The following is a 22,387-nucleotide window of genomic DNA, read 5'->3' as shown; positions in this document are numbered from 1 at the left end:
CCTAGGAAGCAGAGAAAAGCCGAACACCATTGTCCTTTTGGTTTTGTCTAACTGATTATTAGTAGGGAGGGCACTGAGAAATCCTAAAGTAATACCAGCCAGGTATCTGAAAACTCAGCCAACGTCTTCCCTCGTCTAGAAAATCTCCCCACACCCGGTGGTGGGTTAGGCGTTCATTTTCAGTCTGTGCTGTGTGGCAGCCACCCTCTCCTGGCTGTAGGACTGAGTATAGAAGCCCTGCCGCATGTGACTTTAATCCTAATGCGTCACAGGCCGCAGAGGACAGTGGGACCGCATCAGTGTGAACAAAGCTTCTGCTGTCTGGCATGTGTGGATGCCCAAACCTGAGGCCAGGGGATGTCTAGAAAGAATTCGCTTAAACTCAGGGTCCCTATTCTTGGTCCCTCTGCCTCCCAGGTGATTTCCGGTTGTGCTCATTAGCATATCAAATAGGTGCGCCTCACTTTGGACTTTCAGCAAGATGTGAGTGTGTTTGTCCTCCGTCTCTGTCCTGCAGTCTGTCTTCCCTGTCAGTTATAGCTGGCCTCCCACGTTTCCTGATACAGGCCTCCTCACAAGGATTTCTCTGGATATAACACTGTGGCGTTGCTAGCTCAGGGTAGGAGTATGGTGAGCGAAAAGGAGCCCTTGGCCCAACGGGGAAGGAAGCGCGTCCTTGGATAGAGCGGAGTGGCTCTCCAGCCTCTTGCCAGCTCTTCTAATTGCTCACAGGGCAGTGGTACAGGGCTCTGATGTCTGCTGATATTCCAGGTTTCACACTCCGGCTTCTTGTCTCTTAGCTTGGAACAGAGCCTGTCTTTCTGTCCCCAACGGGCACTGGGGAGTGGTGATGGCGGGTACTCGGTGATTTAATCAGCTAGCGGTAAGGTAACTCGTGCGTTAGCCTAATGCAAGTGCCGGTTTCTAGCCTGCCTTCCATCTGCAATCTCCCTCCGCGCAGCACAGTTGCCACAGCAGAGTATTAACAGGTGCAACGCAAACAGATCAAAGCCTCCTTGGTGCCAGGCCGTTTGTATTCCGGAAGTACCCCCCTTCCGGGTTCTTTCTCCCTCTTGCATTTAGAAGGATCTCTGTGATTAAACTGGGCTCTGTAGGACACCTGGTTAATCCAAATGAATCCCTGATTTTAAGGTTCAGATGATTACCACCCCAACTCCACCCTCGAGCATCGTTTTCTTGGCCTTTGTTCGAGTTTCTTTTCTATTGCCCTGATAAAATGTCCTGCCCAAAAGCAGCTCAGGGGAGGGAGGCTTGATTTCAGCTAACGATTCCAGATCACACTCCGTCATCGGGTGACACCAAGGCAGGCAGTCTAGGAACCAGTTCACACCACATCCACAGTCAGAAGGAGAGAGACACCAATGCAGCCTGTCTGGGCAGCACTCAGCTAGCCATGCTTACTCTTACACTGTATAGTGGCCCCAAACCAGGAAAAGGTATGCCCCACAGGCCAACCTGATCTAGACAGTTCTTTAGCCAGGATGCTTCCCAGGTGATTTCCGGTTGTGTCAAGATGAAAGTTAAAATTTACCAGACTAGGGGGTGGGGCTAAGATATGGGTGCCCTTAGAGGAAGGGGAGCTTGCTTCATTCTTATTTCCAAGGATGCAGGAGCTTCCTCTGTCTTTTTTTATTTATTTATTTAATTACTTTCTTCAGATTACATCTCAGTTGTTATCCTATCCCTTGTATCCTCCCATTCCTCCCTCCCTCCTGCTTTCACCCTACTATATGGTCATAGGCTATCAAGTCTCATCTTGGTAGCCTGCTTATTCTTTTTTTTTTTTTTTGGTTTTTTGAGACAGAGTTTCTCTGTGTAGTCTTGGCTGTCCTGGACTCGCTTTGTAGACCAGGCTGGCCTCGAACTCACAACGATCCGCCTGCCTCTGCCTCCCGAGTGCTGGGATTAAAGGCGTGTGCCACCACGCCCGGCTCTAGCCTGCTTATTCTTTCTCTGAGTGCCACCAGGCCTCTCCACCACGGGGAAGTGGTCAAATACGGGGCACCAGAGTTCATGTCTGAGACAGTCCTCGCTCTCCACTCAGCTGTGGAGAATGTCCTGTCTATTGCCTAGATCTGAGAAGGGGTTCGATGTTTACTGCAAGTATTGTGCTTGGTTGGTGCAGTAGTTTGAGCAGAACCCCTGGGTCCACATCTGCCCATCATGATATTCTTGTTGTAGGTTTCTAGGACCGTCTGGATCATTCTATTTCCCCATTCTCCCATACTTCTCTCACCTAGAGTCCCCAAAGGATGTCCTAACAACTATCCCAATCTCCTGGTAAGTGAAGACTTCCCATGGGACATGCCTCTTTGGGCTAGTGACCAATTATAAGTGAGTCTATACCATGTGAGTCTTTCTGCTTCTGGGTTAACTCACTACAATCATTTCTAGTTTCCTCCATTTCTCTATAAATTTTGGAATGTACCAAAGTTTTTTTTTTTTTTTTAAATCCATTCTTTGACTGAAGGGCATTTAGGTTGATTCCAGATTCTGGCTATTATGAATAAGGTCGCTATGAACATGGTTGAGCATATGCCCTAGTTGTGTGGTGTAGCTTCTTCTGTCTTGAAGGCTCTGCAGTGGTCACCTGGGAAAGAGCATTTCCCATGGGAAAGGCCTGGCACCTCAAAGACATCTTTGCCCAGCTGGGGAGCTCAGGCTCACAGGCTGGCTAATGCAATGTTTTCACCCCCCCCCCCCCCCCGGGCAGGTGTATAAAAAAGCCAGTAAGCTGCAGTTGTCTGAAATTTCTGCTTCAAGTTCCTGCCTTGAATTACTTGGCTTCCCTCAATAATGAGTTGGGCTTCAGAGTTTCTCTGTGTAGCCTTGGCTGTCCTGGAACTCAGTTTCAAGACCAGGGTGGCATAAGAGCTCACAGAGATCTGCCTGCTTCTGCCTCCTGAGTGCTGGGACCAGAAGTGTGTGTCAACGATGGATTGTAAGGTATAGGTTGAAATCAACCCTTCCCTCTCATAAATTGCTTTTGGTCACTGTTTTATCACAGCATCAGGAAGTCAAACTAGGCTACTTCACCAACAGAAGACAGTGTATGTAAGCAAATCAACAGATTGGGGTCCTAGTCTATAAAATGAACACAATAACAGAATACCAATGTGCTCACGACAAGCAAATAAACCAGAATATATTAAATGGTCTTCAAAAATCTGACTCTTAGAAATAATGGTATATATATATTTAATACAGAATTTTTTTGGTGACAGTGTAATCTACAAATCCTACTACATAATTCTCACCTGGGGTTCTCCATCTTAGGGCATCTGTTTCTTTAAGGAGAGGAAAGGAAGTGTCGAGTCACCGTGAGTCTTCTGCCCTTTGGTTTCCAACTCTATAAAATGTAACAGTGTTTTCTTTGACACAACCTTAAAATAGGAAGCCCGACACCCACATATAGCCACATTTCCTTCTCAAGTGGGGTCTAGTGGCAGAGATTTCTAGAAAAAAGGTGTGGTGTGGGCAGGTAAGTACCACTTCTATGTGTGAAGGAGATTTAAGTGAAAGAATTCATTTCAGACCCTAAAAAGAAAGAAAACCAAAAACAACCCCTCTCAAAAGCAAATAGAAACGTACATAGTCCCTAGAAATATTCCTGCTTCTGAGGCTGCAATGGCTAAACAGGCAGAGCAACAGCTGTGCAGAGTTTACTGAAAGTTTCTGTGGCTAAGCGTCTGTCCGGAAGGACAGAGCGTGGTTCCAGGTAGTGTCCTGCCCCCACCCACCTCCAAGTTCTTGCTAAGGTTTCTCCCGCTAGCAGACTGGAGCCAACCCCGCCCCAGCTCTGGACTCCAAGCCTTCCTTCACGTGGCCACGCGTAGGGGAAAGCGCCGTGGAAAAAAGACTTAACAACAGTAACAACTTATTGTGACTCAAAACCTCCTGGAAGAATTCTGCAGGGTGTTCCGGAGCGGTCCTATCGTCCCTGGGTCCCCCGCCAGCCGGTGCGCTTCGGCGGGCCCCTGGGTGCGTGTGGGCGCGCCGGGCTGCACATTCCTGGCCGGGGAGGAGAGCGCGGCGGGCGCCCCTGCGAGCAGCTGGCTGCGCTGGCCCCGAGCGCTCGGAGCTGGGGGGAGGAGCCTGGCCCGGTCGCGGCGCTCTCCCAGTCATTGGCCTTTTGTGCTGTAACTTTTCCCGAGCCCTTCGGGGGAGCCGGCGCCCGCCCCGCGCCACCGTTGCTCCGGGCAAGTTTGTGTTTCCTGGGTCCACCCGGTGGGGACCAGGTCAGGTTCGGAGGACTGTGTCTGGGGGACTCTTTGGCAAGTTCCGTCCCGGAGGAAGGCGGCTACGTGAGGGCCAGCCCTGATCGTCCCGGTAAGTGCGCAAGTGCGCAGTGGCCACAGCGGGCGCACGTGGGGTCAGGGAGGAGACTTACGACCCCAAGACTTTGGCTGGCAGACAAAGCCGCGCTAGAAGGGGCTGCGAAGCTCCTTTTAGCTTTCTTAAGAGGGACTTGAAAGTAGCGAAGTACAAATTGTGCTCCCTGCCGGCAGAGGCGTGTGTCTGTCTGGGAACTGGTGGCACTAAGCCTCTGTCCCAGAGGTTGGTTCCCCTGAGTGGGCCACCAGGAGTCAGCGCCTGTGGGCGGAGTGTTGAGGTATTCCAGGTTTCCAGGGGAGGAGGGTGTAACCCTGACCAGGGGCTGCCTCTTGCCATCTCTGCCGGACTCTTTATTTTTCTAGTTGGGTTTGTTACACAGGGTCTCTTGGGGGTGCATCTTTGGCGGTTACACCGATGACTGTGGGTGAGTCTTAAAGATCTGCACAGGATTTCCTCCAGAGTTGGAGTCTTTTAAATTCTCGAACAGTTACGTCAGCGCGGCGGAGCGCACTTCTGGGCTCCAGGGCGGCACGTGACCTAATCGAGCTTCCCCCCCCCCCCCCCGCCCCCCAGGCGTCCTTTGGCTCTGCTAGGCTGCCACAGGGTTCTCTGACTTTGAGTGTCCTGCACACACAGCCTCAGAAGTGCTGTGATAGTCTAGGAACACCACTCTGCTTGCCTACTTTGACTAGCGTTGGTCTTTCCTTTAAAACCAAACCAAACCAAACTGGCGACTTGACACCGTTGTCCTCTGATGTCAAATGCAGAGACAGAAATCTGTGGTAGCTGGTTGCAACAGAACTGAACCACCCCCCCCCCACCTCCACCCCCACCCCCACCCCTGCCCGCTGAAGAGGAGGGAAGGGAAGAGAGTGGGGGAGGGGTACATGTGCACCTGTGACCAACCCAAGTCCCTACTGAACAGAGGGTCTCAGGGCAGACTGTTGTCTGTTTTATCCCGGGGATGTGTGGGGTCTGGTGAGTACAGTTCTCTTTTGAGGCAGTGAGGCGGGGGTGGGGAGGGGGGGGGTTGAGGAGAGCGCTCTGTATTCACTTCTCTGATTTACTCTGGAGGGGCCACATTTCAAAAGCACTTTCTTTTATACAGAGCAATGACTTTGGCTGGTTTTCACGCATTCAGAACCACATGTAGATTTCAGAGGTGAGTCCTCACTTCTGACAGTTGGAAATTGGAAGGGAGACTAGGGCTGACTGTGTTGGGTAGTGTGTGGGAAGATTTCCATGGGACTCTTCTTCACAGGCCCAGCCCCATCCTGGGCGTTTTTCTCCAAGGAGACTTGGAGCAGGAAGCAATCCAGCTCTGCCCCCCCTATACAGTCACTAGGGTGAAGTCAGCCTCCGCCTCCTCCCAACTTCTGTGCTCACTCAAAAAGTTAGGTCCCGAGGTGATGCATGGCTGGGTGCCTGTAGCCACAGCTGCTAGGGACGGTGCGTTGGATGTCAGGTTGCAAGGTCTAAGACCTGTCTTTTAAAAAGTCCTCAAGGTAGCTCAAACCTTACACTTCTTCCAGGAGTATGGTCTGCTTGTATTGCAGTTATTAATATACAGGCATTTTTGCTTACGGAAGTCTGGAGGGCAGTTGTCAGGCCCCTGTGAAACCTCTACATGGAATTAGTCCCTGCCCTCTGTCTCTAGTGTTTGAACCCTTGGACTCTTTAAGATGGAAGGAATCTTTAAGATCAAGGTTTCCTGAAACAGATTTGAAAAGGAAGTGTCAAAGGAGCCCAGGGTCTCATCTGGGGTCACACTTTAATGTGGGGCTCCAATGCGGGACCCTGGACACCTGATCTGGTGTATTGGTGCCTTAGCACATGCAGCCTCATTGTTTTTGTTTTTGTTTTTATTGCGTTGGTGTTATTTGTTTGTTGTTTCTATGGAGACAGACTCTGCATGAGGAAAGACACATCTAGTTCACAGAAACCGCTCTGATAAAGTGACAGGATCCTGGGGGAGTTGGTGGCTGGTAAATGAAATTAAGACAAAGCACCTGACCTCCAAGACTGTAAGGGTGTATGAAAGGAGGAGAGGGAGAGGGAGAGAGAGAAAATGAACAGGTAGATCCGTATCTGATAGGCAGACTTTGGTTGAGGCCAGAGCTCCCTGGAAGGGATAGCCAGAAACACAGAAGGTTATTTCTGGTTGTCTTGGTGACTGAGTGTGGGTGAGAGTGTGTGTGTGGGGGGGCACTATGCATGGGACAGGCCTGTATCACCAGGACTTGCTACTTAAAGTGCCAGTAGTGACCTATGTAAAGAGCTCTGCAAAGGTCACAGGAATTCGAGAGATACTTTTTAGGAGGGCGCAGAAAGGAAGTTATGGCTGCCAGGTTCCAAGTTGTAGGTGCGGATGAAGCTAGCAGGCAAGCAGAGGTTGGTGGAGCACACACACACACACACACACACACACACACACACAGACACAGACACACACACACACGTGTACATGGATGTGGTTTTTCCTAGGATTTGGTCCCTCAGCCTGAAACATGGTTCTTGGATTATTGTGCTTGGGTTTGGAGACTCTTGCACCTGGGCACAGATAATCAGGAGATCTGAGAAGCTGGCAGAGGGCATTGGCTGGGGTTGAACAAACCTAAGAACGGGAAGGCTCCAGGGCCATGTCCCTGGTCTCTCCCACTGTGACCAAGGTCTGTGAATTCTGACATGGGGACGGAGATGTTTCTGCCTCTGCCCTGCTGAGACCACAGTCCTTGCTTTGTAACCTTAATAATCATTGCCACAGCAACTCCGCGGGATGACAAAACGTCCCCTGGATTATGAAATCATTTGGGAGAAAAAAAGAGGCACGAAAACAAGGATCCAGGGAAACAAAAGTTTGCAAGGCAAGGCCGCTAAAAATAGAGCAATGACCTCGAGATGTGATGAAGTGTGGCGGGGGTTCTATTCCAGGCTCAGCACCACCCCCTCCCTTTCCCCCCTGCTCCCCCACCCCCTACTGTGAACTTGGTTATAGGGTTTCAGCTTCAGGCCTGCCAGTTAGGAGAAAGCAAAGTTCTCAAGAGTCAGTCATTTCCCCTGGGGTTGGGAGGGGCAGTGTAGAGACTGCCTAGGATTAGAGACAAAGACTCAATCTTCTGCCTCCCCTCTTTCCAGTCGCAGGGCCTTGGAACAGTCATCAACCATTTAGGAATCTCTTTCCTCCTCTTTAATTAACGGTAGGGGTAGGTATCCGGGCCTCTCTGCTTCATGGAGCCAGGGACGCCGGTGAAGCCGTACTCATGAAGATACTGGCAAATTGTAGAGTGCTTTGCAAAGGAACAGTCCCTTGTGTTAGGTTTTTTTTTTTTGCCTCCTAGTTAAAGGCACCTGTTTATTGGAGATAGGTTTCCAGGTGTCTCCTGTTGGCTGTGTTTTATTATTGTATTATTATTAACTATTATTATTGTGAGATGTAAGCGAGGGGCCCCACACATTAGAAGCTACTGACTGGCCTTTCAGGTATCTGGGCTCCTTTATGCTTTCTCTGGATTAGGTACAAATAAAGGCTATGGAACCTGGTTCTGTTCACTGAGGACAGATCTGGGTAGGAAGAGACGGGAAGGGAACACCATTGCTCCATTGGCTCACTTCCCCCGCTGTCTTCAGCCCTTTCAGTTGCTCTCATTTGAGGTCCCAAGGTCCATGAGCCATCTCAGTGTCTTGTGTCATTTAGACTTGAAAGCTCCTGGTCATCATTGAATTTAAAGCCTCTGAGGTCGTAGGACTTCAGCCATACCTGTCCAGAGCACAGAGACAGTGAGAAGCTCTGTCCTGTCAGCTCAGTAGCGTTTTTTCCCCCTTCTTCCCGGTATTGTGCACACAGCCCTTCCTTAGCCCCAGGCTTCCTGTGGCGTTCGGTTGTCCAGGTCCCTTCTTCCCAAAACAGGAAGAGGCCATGTTACCTCCCACCTTAACTGAACCGTGCTCATCTCTTGAGTCACCTGGCCTCGGAGTCTGTTTTCTAAACATACCTGCTTATGTTACCAGAACCTTAAGATCAGATCTGGTTCTGTGAAGTCCTGCTGGCTTTGGGGAGACTCCCATGGTTTGGGGGAGCGGTTTGGTTCTGGAAGAGATGATTGCTTCTCCTTGGGGGGGCACTTTTGGTTTACCATGGGGTGATTGCCTTCAAGGCTCAGTGTTCTTGGTGTTTGGAAAAGTCGTACACTTTTCTCGGTGTCTTCAGCCGTGAAGTGGGTGGTCAGGAAACTTCAGAGCAGTCAGCCTTGTATCACTACTTTTCAGACAGATGCCCCTGAAGTGAGTAGCGTGTTTGCCTGCAGAATTAAGCAGGAATCCCATCCAGAGGTGACAACAGCCACGGCAGCTGTAGGCCCAAGGGGAGAAGTCAGTGCTTCTAGCAGAAGCTGCCTCTCTGGCTCTGCCCCTTCCTGTTTCCCAGGTTGCCCTGTGATCTGCCGTGGTCAAAGTCTTGTTCCCTGGAGGTCTGACAAGACCCTGCCTATTTTTCTCTGTGCTCAGCACTCAGGCTGTGCAGAACATTTCCCCAGTAGTTCCTTGTTGGATCAGGGAATGGATCATCTGCCCTCTTGACTTGTGGGAGAAGGATTTACTCCAGTCCAGGACACAACCTTCGTGTGTGACAGGGACAATACCAAGTAATGTTACTGCTTGTGTGCTTTTAGAACCAGAGAAAAATTCATGCTTCTGATACATTTTTATTGTGTTATTACTTTCCCTTTTATTTATCTATTATTATTATTTTTGTTTGTTTGTTTTTGTTTTTCGAGACAGGGTTTCTCTGTGTAGCCTTGGCTGTCCTAAACTCATGTTGTTGACCAAGTTGGCCTCAAACTCACAATGATCCACCTGCCTCTGCCTCCTGAGTACTGGGATTAAATGCATATGCCACCACGCCTGGCCCCTTGTTGTTATTTTCAAAGTTGTCTCCTGTCTGCATAAAAATACTGGAGGCTTCTGCCCAGTCATCAGCTTGTTGCTTGTGGGCTGGACGCCTGTTCTCAACTCAAGCAAGTTAGAGGGGTGTTCATTCTGGCCTGAATGAAGTGGCAGCCAGAAAGATCTAGAAGAGCCAGCTATAAATATCGTCTTGTTTCGGCCTCTTCCGTGTTTCCACATGATACACACCTGCTGCTTCCTGATGACCCGAGGTGAAATGAGTACCACCCCTTTCTTAGGGATTTTTATTGTATAGCCGACCAGGCTGGCCTGGAACGCGCTCTGTAGCCCTGGAGTCCAGACTGGCTTCCAATTCACAGTCTTCCTGTCTCTACCTTCCTAGTGTTGGGATTGCTGGTGTATGCTCCCTCCCACACCTGCGTAACCTGTGCTTCTAAACTGCGGTTAAACAAATCGCTTGGTGTAAGGTTTTGCATCTTAACTTTACAGCTAAGTGTACAGTTCAGCAGCGTTGACGTGGTGGTATTGTTGTGGTGTGGTCAGATCCCCAGCACTTGCCTTGTCAGTCTAAACTCTGCCCTTCCCCGCTTTCAAGCAATCACGTTCTTTTCTTCCCCCTCCCCCCTTCCTCTACTACCTGACAGCCACCACTCTATTTTCGTTTCTATGAATTTCATATATTTTTGTTCTCATTGCTTTTTACATTTATTCATTTTGTGGTTTCTTTGTTTGAGACAAGGCCAGGTAGCTCAGGCTGGCCTCCGACTCACTCACTGTGCTGCAGGAGGATGGCTTTGAACCGTTCCTCCCCCTGCCGCCATCTCCCGAGCGATGGCATTGGCCTGTACAACGGGGTCAGTTTATTTCGTGCTGGGGACGGACCCCCAAGGCCCTGTGCAAGCTAGGCAGACACTCTCCCAGCTGAGCGGCATGCTCAGTTGCTTTCCGTGGTTTTCTGGATAATGCGTTTCATCCTTCTGGAACAGCTTCAGACACGGGGTCGGAATGATTTGATGGGCTTGCCTAAGATTCTGAATGGCCAGTGAATAGCCCAGCTGGGTTCAGAGCATCACTCTGGCTTCCACTTGAGGTCCTCAGCTATTCTGCCCAGTTCCCAGGGACTCCTCTGTATGAGTTTCTTCTGCTTGCAGCTATGTGTTTGGAGCTTTGAGACAGCAGGCTCAGGTGGGATCCTGACCTGGAAGGCTGGCCCACTCTGTAGACTATGAGTGACCCTTGCCTCTGTGCTGCTTTGATCAGGGCAACAGCTGTGTGTGGTTGCTCGCCTGACTATGTGGTTCCTCTCAGCACCTAGAAGAAGGGTTTGTTTCTTTGTCTTTGGAGAAAAGGGGTGGCTGCTCTCTGCTTGTCCTGGCAGTGACACCTCACCTGAGTTTATCATGAAAGCCAGGCCCAAGTTTGCTTACCAGGAAGGTGTGGGTCCAGTAACAGCCGGGCTTTGAGGGCTGGTTACATTGTTGTGTGTTCCAAGGCTTCCTGCCACCTGTTGTCCTGCCTTCATTTACCAAGGTATCCTGGGTAGCCAGAGCTGAGTCAGCAGGTCACCCTCTGCCTCCCATTCTTAGGCCTAACTTCTGGGGTTGGTCTGAAATGTGGGCCCCGCCTGTGGTCTGCTCCCCTCTGCCATTTTATTTTATTTTTTCTGAGACAGGGTTTCTCTGTGTAGCCTTGGCTGTCCTAGACTTGCTTTGTAGACCAGGTTGGCCTCGAACTCACAGAGATCCTCTTGCCTCTGCCTTCCAAGTGCTGGGAGTAAAGGCATATGCCACCAAGCCTGGCACCTCTGTCATTTTTTTTTTTTTTCAGCTATGCCAGGGGTCTGTGCCTCTGAGGCTTTTGGGTTTCTGATCAGCCTGTCTTTGGGTTAGATGGGATCCTCAAGACCAAACAGCCCAACTCTTTATGTTGTGGGCGGAAAGCCTAGGGCCCTGGGAGAGGAAACCCCTCCCCTGGCTCACTGCTCAGACTTCCTGGAGGTAGTTCCCAGTTGTCTCTTCTGCACCTCATGTCACTAAATGCTGCCTGAGACCACCATGACCTTCATGACCTGGGGCCTGTGCTCTCAGATCTGGAGCTGGGGTAGCTGGGATGAGTGTTCATAGGGTGGAGAGGTACCTTAGTAGTGACCCAGTAATGAGACACTTAGTGACACAGACTGAGTAACAAGGAAAAATAGTTTCATTTTGATTCTTGTCTCTAATTGAGGTCAAAGGGCTGCATCTGGTGAGAGCCTTCTCATTGCCAGTACAGGGCATCACATGGCAAGAGACTGGGAGCATGTGAGAGACCTAGCCAGACCGGCTTTTATAACAGATCCACTCTCATGATAATCCATTAATCCATTAGGTGCATAAATGGATTAATCCACTCCTGAGGGCAGAGCCCTAATTAACTCTTACAGGTGCCACCTGGTGCCCCCTTTTAATATGTCTTGGTGGAGATTACACTTCAGCTTGAGGTTGGGAGAGGTGAACCCTGTTCCAGCCACCACCAGAAACTGTACTTGCTCACTCCTTGTGAAGACATGCCTGTAACCATGCCTAGCGTGTCCTGCTTGCGTGTGGACATCAGTCCCACCATGTGCTGCCTGCCATCTGTGCCCTGTCCGCTCTTGATCCCCACCGGACTGGTCCTGAGAAGCAGGAGTGCAGGGAAGGCAGGAATGTGGACCTGCTGAGTCTATGCTGATGGTACCTTTCTCTCTAGAACACATCCCACTGGCCAGGCACTCTGCTGGAGAGATGCTCTCAGCACTTGTTGGCATGAATCTGACTACTGCCGTTGCCTGGGTGACAGATGGGGAAGCTCAGCTTTGAGTAGACCTGCCCTATGACTGTACTGCTCTTTATTGCCATGGTGGGGTGGGGTGGGGGGAAAAGGGGGCTATGGAGGTGGGGGGCTGTGGGGGGGGGGAATGACTCTGACTAAGGTAGTCTGACCTACAGTCTTTGCAGTCATCCACCTTCTAACGGGTGGATCAGACATTTGATTTCTTCATCAGCAAAGACCCCGGTACTGAAGCCCAGGGCTTTTCGGGAGTAGGAAAAATAAATTTGAGGCTTTAAAAAAAAAACCAATTGAGACTTTACAAGATATGAAAAGCACAGGTCACAGTTGGAATGCACAGAAGTTCAGCTTGAAATGGGCACCAAACACTGCATTATATTGACCTTCGTGGCCACGGCTCCTTGTGGCTGTACAGCCGCCATTGGTCCCCTCATTCGTTCATTCATTCATTCATTCCCATAACTTACTTTTGAGCTCTGAGTTGAGGTCTGGCAGCGAAGGGAAACGTTCCCTCTTGTGTTGCTGCGAAGCCCTGTGAGTTCCAGGTCCCTCCTGGGCCTGCTGTTTACTTTCTCTCTGTCTCCTGAGAGATCTCATGGCTTTTTGAATGCCTCCTCAGCCATGCCTGTGCTCCACACTGGGCTGTGGCTCTTTCTGAGGGAAGACTCCAGAAGACAGCCTGGCTCCCGAAGGGCGATCTGGATCAGCGGTGGGAAGCCCGCATTTTGCCCAGTTTCCCTTTGACAAGTCACTTCGCTGCCAAGACCTGGCCTCCTTTTCTATAAAGCAATATGGCTGCCCTTTTGTCAGGAGTCCTGGGGAATCACAGACAACATCTGGTAAAGTCCTAAGATACCATACAACTTTTCTCTATAAAAGAGTTATTTCCTTTTGTTTTAACTGAAGGCCAAGTTCTTTGCCTCGCTGGAATTGCTTATCTGGGAGTGGACTTGCTTGTCTGTTCTCTGCCTCAGAGTCATTCCCATAAGGCACGTTCTCTAGAGTCCTGTGGGAGGCACCTTCCTGTTCCCCCCTCTCTGGCCAGGCCTTCTGGCTGGCTTCGAGATTTCCTGACTCCTGTGCCCTTGGCCTCAGCGTGATAGTATTCTTTATCCTTGCAAGAAGAGGATGAGGGTGTGGGAGCTCTTTACACAGGCCCGGCTGTTCTTATGAATGAGGCTCTTATGTTAATAATGTTCGTCTCTTACCAAGTTCCTAGGAATTAAGAGTGTTAGCAACAGTTAAACGAGCAGTCTTAGACCTCGGATATGAATCTCAACCATCACAGCCTTGAGTTCCCTGTCTGACCTTAGGCAACTTGAGCTTGCTGGTCTAGGGATCTCTGCTTGTGCCTGGCCCACAGGAACGCCAGCCCATACTTGACCCGCTCTCACCTGCTAGATCCAAAGAAAGCCCAGCCTGGCTTGCCCGGAGCCTACGTTAGTGAGTAAGGGCAGAAGCAGAGCAGAGGGTCTGTCTGCTTCACTTCTCAGAGGACAGGTATTTGATCAGAATGCCCAGGGGAGCTCTGGGAAGGCCACGCCCTGGGTAGGTTCCAAGGGTCATGGCACCTTCTCTCTGCCTACTGTGTCATGCTGGCCCACATCTGGCCTACAGCTTGTGCACAAGAGTCCCAATCAGAGACGTTTCCATCCTGCTGAGCTTTAGCATGCCTTCCAAAAACCAGTCAACAGAGGTGAGCTGCATTGGGCTGGCAGCTGCTCCCTGCAAGAGCTCTTCCCGGGGAGCCCAGCCGTGAGTTTAACTTCTACGTTAGCGGACACTGCTGCACACGCACAGCCTCGGCTAGGAGAGGCCGTGTCATGGGAACTGGACTAATCTGGGCAACGTGGCGAGACCAACCTGTGAAAACAAAGTAAGTTTCTCAACTTACGTTAGGAAACAAGAAGAAGGAAACCAGGGACTCAGCTGTGTGGAGCTCAGTTGGGAGAGTGCTCGTCCAGTCTAAGCAAAGCCCTCAGTTTAATCCCAGCTACATAAACCTGGCCCTGTAGTACCTGCCTGCAAGTCCAGCATGCTGGAGGTGGCAGAGGCAGGAGGATCAGGAGTTCAAGGCCAGGTCCTTCTCACCCACATGGGTAGTTTAAGGCTAACCTGGACTATATGAGATTGGGTCTCAAAATAGAAGAAAACAGGGCTGGAGAGATGGCTCCGTGGTTAAGGGCACTGGCTGCTCTTCCTAAAGTCCCGAGTTAAACCCCGAGCACCCACCTGGCAGCTCACATCAATCTGTAACACCAATTCCAGAGCATCTGACAATTCTCATAAGCATATATGCAGGAAAAACACGCATGCACATAGAATAAAATTTAAAAAATTAAAAAAAAATAGAGGAAAACAGAACAATTTAAAAAGAAAAAAGCAGCAATGCCAACAACAACATAAAAAACCTCCAGGGATCCCCGGCCCAGGTTATTAGTCAGAATGATGTCAACTTATTTAAGTTGAACCGGACTTCCTTTAAAGATAAGTAAACAACTTTAAATCCTTGGTAAAGATAAGTCACTAATGACACAGGAAGTCCTGAGTTTTCATGTGTGAGGCTTGTAGTTAAGAGCTTGCCAAGCCATTAGATGCTCAAATCACAGATGGTCCCTGATTGCTCCCTATGTCACTCCCCCCAGCCCTGGGTGGACATGTCACGCCCCCTCCTCTGCAGCAGTGTGTAGCCTGTCCAGCCTCACCTGGCTCCTGAATAGACACAGAACTCTTACTGAGGCTCCCTCACGTGGCATTTCTCTCCTCTGTGGTCTCAATAGCAACATGACTGTCAGTGTTTAAATGTCCTGCTACGTGCCTGCAAACGGCTCTGTGACACTCCTGTTAGCCCAAGACTAGAGGTTCATGACCTGACTTCCTGACATTCTGAGGCCTCTCAGAACTGGCTCTAGCCCCAGCCATCCAGGTGTAGGTAGGCCCCATGGCCACCTTAACAGGCCTGCTGTCCTCACAGCCCACGTCACAGTTCACCTCACAGCCCATGCTGCCCTCCAGAGCCAGACAAGGCTCCTTGCTGGTGCAGGGTGCTCCCAGAAGGCCTCGCTCAGGAAGTCCTTGTTTATCTGTTGCCGCAGACATTGCTGTTTCAGAAAAGCTGTGAGACCAGCGTAAGAAACGCCTGTGCTCTGTTTACCCAGCTTCTCCAGTTGCTGATATTTTCCCATGCAGGCTCTGCCAGTCACCCCTCTCTCTGTATATATCTCTGTTACTATTATTATCACCTGAGTCATTCAAGAACTAGTTGTATGAAGTTGCCCCCTCGAAGCCTAAAACACAACTCCTCCAGGGTTCCAGCGTGCGTCTCCCCAGACAGCAGCGTCCTCTGGCTTGATGCCAGTGCCGCCATCCGATGGGGAGTACTTAACCTGTCCTTAGAGTCCACTCCGTGTCACCACCTCTGTCCATCACCCCATCAGATCCAGGATGTGGTCTTCCGCTGGACCCACCCCGTGTCATACCACCCAGTTTCTTTCAGTCTAGAATCCTGCGCACCTCTTCCCAGTCTCCCTTGACCTTGAAGGGCACAGCCGCCTCATGATGGAAGGAGCTCCTCACTCCATGCTCGTCTCTGAGCAGACTAACTGAGCATTTGAATCCACTGAGGTGACGCTGGGCCTTCCCAGTGGTGGCAGATGGCCCTGGTCAGTACCTGGCAAAGCTGGAGCCGGCCAGACCACTCCACCACAAAGCTATCAGTTTTCATTTTGTGATGAGACAGTATTTGGTAGAAGACGCTTAGAGACCGTACTACTGTTTGTTTTGTATTACCATTTGCTTATTCTTTAAAAAAAATTTTATTTAATTTTATGTGCATTGGTATGAGGGTGTCAGATCACACAGAACTGGAGTTACAGACAGTTGAGAGCTGTCATGTGTGCTAGGAATTGAACCCAGGTCCTTTGGAAGGGCAGACAGTGCTCTTAACCACTGAACCATCTCTCCAACCCCTACCATTTGCTTCTTTATGCCTCTGCCCAGCTGCCTTAGTGTCCTTTCACGGCCCCTGCCTGGCCTGCACTCGCCTCCTCTATGATGTGTCCTTAGTGGCTGCATCTTTGTTTCCACCATTCCTTATACATATACGACACTAGAAGGCTTTCCTTTCTTCTCATTCATCCATCTGTCCTTTTTTTAGCTTTTAATTTTATTCTATGTGTATGGATGCTTTGCCCGCATGCATGTCTGTGTACCATGTATGTGCAGTTCCCTCAGAGGCTCTTGGATCCCATGAGACTAGAGTTACAGCTCATAGTGAGCTGCCCTGTGGGTATCGGGAATTGAACCCTGATCCTCTGGAAGAACAACCAGTGCTCTTAACCCCTAAGCCATCGCTCTACTCTCATATTTTCCTTTCTGAGGCCCAAATAACCCAAGGTTTGACTAATGACTAAACCCCTTTGAGGTAATTCTTACATCCTTTTGCCAGGACCTTTCCCAGGTGAGGGAGCTGGAAAATAAGATAAACATGTGCTTCCATCCACACAGGCACACACATGCGTGCACACGCGTCTCGTCTCTCTACCTCTATTCCAGGTTAGCTGTTAATCTCTTGATCAGTGCCTAACCCTGTTTTTTTCTTTCTTTTTTCTCCAGCTTAATCACAATTTACACATGCTGATCCTCTTCTCACCAGAGCCTGGCTGTGCTGCCTTTGATCTTGCTGTTGCTGTTTCTTGGCCCATTCTCTCTGTGTTGCCGACTTCCTTGGGACACTGGTCTTCCCTGTGCCGTTTTTGTCCTTGCCTTCTCTGTGACACACCACCAGAGGAAGAGAAGGACAGCCAGTGCTTTTCTAACTGACCATGGGGGAGAGAGGGAGAGAGCTTTTGTTTTGCTTTGTGGTGCTGTGGCTGGAACCTCACGCTGAGCTGCACGGCAGCCTGAGAAACTGTCTTTAGTTTGCAAGGCTCTTTGCACACACTGGCCCAATGGTGCCCTTTGCCTGTTTCAGCTAGTCCTAGAATGTTCCTAGAACCTCACCAGATCACTCTGGCACGGAAGAACCCTGTATTTCTGCGACAGTTTGTTCCTCCGGTAACCCTTGTGCAGGTCTGACTATGTTCTCCCAAATTCATGTGCTCTGATGAAATACTATGTCCGAAAGCAACTTGGGAGGACAGGGTTAATTTGGCCTATATATCTTGAGTCATAGTCCTTTGAGGGAAGCCACGCCAGGAACTCAACCCTGGTGGGAACCTGGAGGCAGGAGATGATGCTGACTCCTTGGAAGAATACTGCTTAATGGCTTGCTCAGCCTTCTTTCTTACAGACCCTGGACCCGCCCACAATGGGCTGGGTCCTCCCACATCAATCACTGATTAAGAAAATGCCCCGAAGGGTTTTATGGAGGCATTTTTTCCCCCAGCTGAGGCCCCCTCTCCTATCCATGACCCTAGCTTGTGTCAAGCTGACATAAAACTAGCCAGCACAGACCTGAAGGCTCAAGGTGGTTGGTGGTGTTAAGAGGTGGGGACTTCCTGGGTGTGGTTGTGCGCGCCTTTAATTCCAGCACTCCGGAGGCAGAGGCAGGCAGATCGCTGTGAGTTCAAGGCCAGCCTGGTCCACAAAGGGAGTCCAGGACAGTCAAGGCTACACAGAGAAACCCTGTTTGGAGTGGGGGGGGGGAAGAGGTGGGGACTTGGGGAAGTGGCTAGGCATAAGGGTGAGCTTTCATGAATGGGATTAGTGTTATATGGAAGGAACCAGAGAGAGCGCCCTGCTCCTTTCCACCAGATGAGGACCTAGTGAAATGGAACAAACTATGGTCCTGGAGAAGGACTCTCAACAGACCCTCCATCTTTGGCTTTGATCATGAAATCTCAGCCTCCAGAATGTGGAGAGATGTAGAGCCTTGCCTTACAGGGCTGGGTGTCTGTCACAGTGCACTAACACACCACGCCTAAGATACCACCCCTGAGAAGCTGTGCTTTGGATTTTGAGCTTTCTCTGCTTGGGATTACCTTGTCAGCCTGGACTGTGTGGTCCCGCGCAGGTCACTCTGGTACCTGCAGGGGTCTTGATGGGGCATGGATGGACTGTGTAAGGTGGAGCCCAAGTGTTGGTTGGCCCCTCTCACACTAGAACGTGGGCGCCTTCCTCTCAGAAGCAGGCCTCCTGCTCGGTCTCTCTCATGGTGACTCACAGCCTTGTGGAGAAGCACTTGTTGACACAAGCTCCCCACACATTCCAGTGGCCATTCAACCTGCCTAGGTTTGCAGGGCTGGCCTAGCAGCTGGTGGTAGCAGCTGGTGGCTGAAATCCCTATCCAAAATTTGCCCCTCAAAAATATTTCAGTCATTCTAGACTCAGTGTTACCAACTAGTAGAATTTAGAAACTGTTTATAGCTTCAGACAGTAGGTCTGTGAAGAAATGTGGGTTTGTTTTTTTTTAATAAAAAAAAAATTTTTTTTTTTGAGACAGGGTCTCTTTATTTAGCCCCCACTCTCCTAGAACTCATTATATAGACCAGGCTGGTCTTGAACTCAGAGATCTGCTGAAGAAATGTTTATAGAGTTTTATTTATTTCATTTTATGTATATGAATGTTTTGCCTGCATGCATGCATGTGTACCACATGGATGCCTTGTTTCCACAGAGGTCAGAAGAGAGTGTTGAATTCCCTGGAACTGGAGTTTCAGATGGTTGCATGCCACCCAGCTGGGTGCTCCGAGCTGAACCCAGGTCCTCTACAAGAGCAGCCAGTGCCCTTAACCATTGAGCCATCTCTCCAGCCCTTGAAGACATGTTTTACAGGAAGCTCCATAACTGTCCAGAAATCAGTTTAGTCCCATCCAAAACTATCTTGAAGCTTAACCAGACTACCAGGAAGTACAGCATGTAGGTCTAAGGGCTGGTGGTACAATACAAATTTGATTTGTGTACATATAAATATACACAGATATTCAGCAATTGCCTGTGGTTCATCTTATTGTATATGCACATATATGTATATTTAAAATCATATATATAAAGAAAATGCCTATATAAGATTAGTCTGTAGGCAAGTCTGTAGGGCATTTTCTTTTTTTTTTTTTTTTTTTTTGGTTTTTTCGAGACAGGGTCTCTCTGTGTTAGCCTTGGCTGTCCTGGACTCACTTTGTAGACCAGGCTGGCCTCGAACTCACAGCGATCCGCCTGCCTCTGCCTCCCGAGTGCTGGGATTAAAGGCGTGCGCCACCACGCCCGGCTAATAGGGCATTTTCTTAATTAGTGATCTATGGGGGACGAACAGGCTCATTGTAGGTGGGGTCACACCTAGGCTTGTGGTCCTGGGTTCTACAAGAAAGCAGGCTGAGCAAGCCATGAGGAGCAAGCCAGTAAGCAGCAGCCTTCTATGGCCTCTGCATCAGCTCCTGAAACCAGGTTCCTTTCGTTTTGGAGTTTCTATCCTGACTTCCTTCAGTGTTGAGTAGTGATATGGAAATGAAAGCCAAATAAACACTTTCTTACTCCCCCCCCAAATATATATGTACGTGTGTGTGTGTGTGTATATATATATATATATATATATATATATATATATATATATATATATATATATGAGGTTGTTAGACCATTACTGGAAGCTGGTTAATGCTTTCTGGGCACACTGTTCTCACGTGTCAGTCTGGCACGTCAAGGCAGAGAGCTGTGTACACAGCAGGAAGAGGGGGCAGACTTAATAAACAGAGAGGGAAGGAGCCTGACTGGAGCAGCCCCGCGTGATGCTGTAGCCCAGGCCTTCCCTCTTCACAGATGGAAAAGCTGACTTCCCACGCAGTCACCTGGCGGAGACCCCAGGGCGGGGCTGTTCTGGAACCCAGCCCGTCCTGACATCACTGGCAGTTTCTCTGCCTTGAGTGCAGCGGCATACTTACTCACCACCGTCATAGCCGATCAGGACATTAGTCAAGATGTCACCCAGAGACTATTTATGTTCAGAAATCTAAGGGACGTGTCAGTATTCTTTGAAAAATGCCATTCCGCCGTCCGTGTGGGTGGATGTCTGGTTTTGGAAGCTTCTCTCTTGGTCCTTCGTTTTCTCTGGTGATACCTAATGAGTGAGTGTGGGTGTGTTTCTGCCATACTGAGGTGGGCAAGTCCTCACGGGGGGGGGGGGGGGGGCGGCGATGCGAACTCGGAAGAGGTGTCGCTCTCCTGGTCGTGCTCTCATGTCACAAAACATTAAAATCTTTCCTAACTATATGTTTGTATTTATTGATTATATTCGCAGTATCCATTCAGTGTGGAACCAGAAAACAGGGCCCATGAGATGGCTCAGCTGCAGACCGTGGCAGCTGCCAGGTCTGATGACCTGAGTTCCATCCCTGAGGCCCACATTGGAAGTTGTGTTCTGGTCGCCGCTGTGTCACAAAACAAATTAAAAGTATAACTAAAATTTCTTTTAAAGTACTAGAAAATAGATACCAAATCTGCGACAAAGGAAAAACACTCAACGTGAGGAAACTACTGCTAGCACCTTGGCATACATCCCACCTTGTTTGCTGGCTCACTAAGACTGTTTGTTCTTCGCATGGCAGTGCACAGACATACGAAGTCAGTTATGCAGGGCCATAGATTATTTTCCCTGTTTTCAGTTAATAATGATAATGTCGCCACCTCGATGTGTAAAGCTCTGCCAGTATCTTAAGCCATTGCAGATGAATCTGTTCTCTGGCCTTAATCTGATGAACTGTTGCCGCTGTTGGGCGTTTTGGTCGCCTCTGGAGGTTGCTTCTGCTACTTTGACCACAGCCTCCTTGCCCTCGGCTTTTATCGTCTCTTAAAACAGTATCTTGGAAAGGCCACGGTGTGTCAGAGGCAGCAGGGTCTTTATGGCGTGTTCTGTGTGTGCTGCCAAAACCCCCAGGCTGGTTTTCTTCTCTGGCTTCTTGATATGTAGAAAGCTGATCATGTCCGTAATTTAGGAGACTCCAAGTTGTAATCCACCAGAGGTCTCTAGCATCCCGGCCACTCCTCCGCTCTGAGCTGGCTCCCTTTTTCCTCTCCTTGAGTGATCTCTCTGACCCTTGTGCGATGGGACTCCCCCCTCTACCCCAGAGGGGTTGGAATGGTGGGTGGGACCCATAGAGAATAGCAGTGCACTGCCATACATACGGGCTTGCCCAGTGGTGTTTAGAATATAATTTTAGGAAATTCCCTGGGCCCACCCACTCTTACTCATGCACATGCCAAGGGCCCTGACTGGTGACTGAGCATTCAGAAGCTGCAGGATACTCCTCTGGCTTACAACTAAGTCCCCGTTTCTCCCTGTGGTCTTGTGATCTGCCCCTGTCCCTTCCTCTCCAACCCCCACCCCCACCCCCACCCCTACCATGGTCCCTCCTTTGTCTGCGCTCTAATTACAGTGACTTTATAACCTTTCTTTTACTCCTCCACCTTTTTGTCCCAGCCAGGGGTGGTGATGGAGATTGTGCCTGCTGAGGTCAGGCTTGAGTTACTCAACCTGTCTGTGCCTTTGTCTCTAAGTAGTGATAAAAAAAAAAACAGTACCTCAGGGGCTGGAGAGATGGCTCAGAGGTTAAGAGCACTGACTGCTCTTCTGAAGGTCCTGAGTTCAATTCCCAGCAACCACATGGTGGCTCACAAGCATCTATAATGAGATCTGATGCCCTCTTCTGGCCTGCAGATGTACATACAAGCAGAGCACTGTATACATAATAATAAATTTAAAAACAAAAAACAAAAAAACAGTACCCCAGAGGGGCTGGCTGCTTGACTCCTGTGTGTGTCGGTGCCTATAAATGCTAACCTCCTCCTCCTCCAGGTTTCTGTCTTATGTGTTGGTAGGCAGGGATACAGGGGTAGAGCTCTCTCCCTGGACCAGCACCTTCTCTGGACCATCTCTAAGAACCACAGATATCTCCTTCCTGTCACAGAAAGGGGGTGTGAGCCCTGCCCAGGGCCAGATGTCAGTCAAGACACATCTGTGTCTCCTGGGAACTTTCTTGAAAATTTATTTCCCTTTTCTTTTTTCCTCTGTAGCGCCCTTGGAACTGATGACGTCATCCAGCCAGCTGCTCCGGCAGACCCGGGACACCCTCTCTTAGCTGACTCTTCCCATCATGGTGACACCGTCAGCTCAGTCTCTGCACATCTGACAGTCCAGAGGTACAAACATGGCTGGGGCTGCCTGAGCCCAGGCTGCCTGAGTGCTCCCTCCTTCTCTTCGCTCATCCCATACACCCGCCCGCTCTCTCAGTGTCTGTATGCCTGCTCTAACCATGGCAGGTGTGTGCCAGGGCTTAGCCTCTCCTTGTGACACCGGTTATGCTATGAAAGGACAGTGGGAGCCCTCCAG

The 22,387-nt window shown here is 49.8% G+C and overlaps 1 protein-coding gene across 15 annotated transcripts in view; it reads left to right on the top strand.

Moving 5' to 3' along the window:
• Positions 1-22,387, top strand: part of TACC2 (transforming acidic coiled-coil containing protein 2) — a 217,279-nt gene that overhangs the window by 87,818 nt on the left and 107,074 nt on the right. For all 15 annotated transcript variants that reach the window (XM_084772662.1, XM_084772666.1, XM_084772668.1 and 12 more), the window contains one exon: positions 22,072-22,197. In XM_084772662.1, coding sequence (XP_084628788.1) covers positions 22,072-22,197 — 126 coding nt within the window. The remainder of the gene's footprint in view (positions 1-22,071; positions 22,198-22,387) is intronic.

The sequence above is a fragment of the Acomys minous genome (genome assembly GCF_964271855.1).
Source record: "Acomys minous genome assembly, chromosome: 2".
Lineage (NCBI taxonomy): Eukaryota > Metazoa > Chordata > Mammalia > Rodentia > Muridae > Acomys > Acomys minous.
Note: the sequence above shows the minus strand (reverse complement) of the source record. Positions and strands in the feature narration are given on the sequence as shown.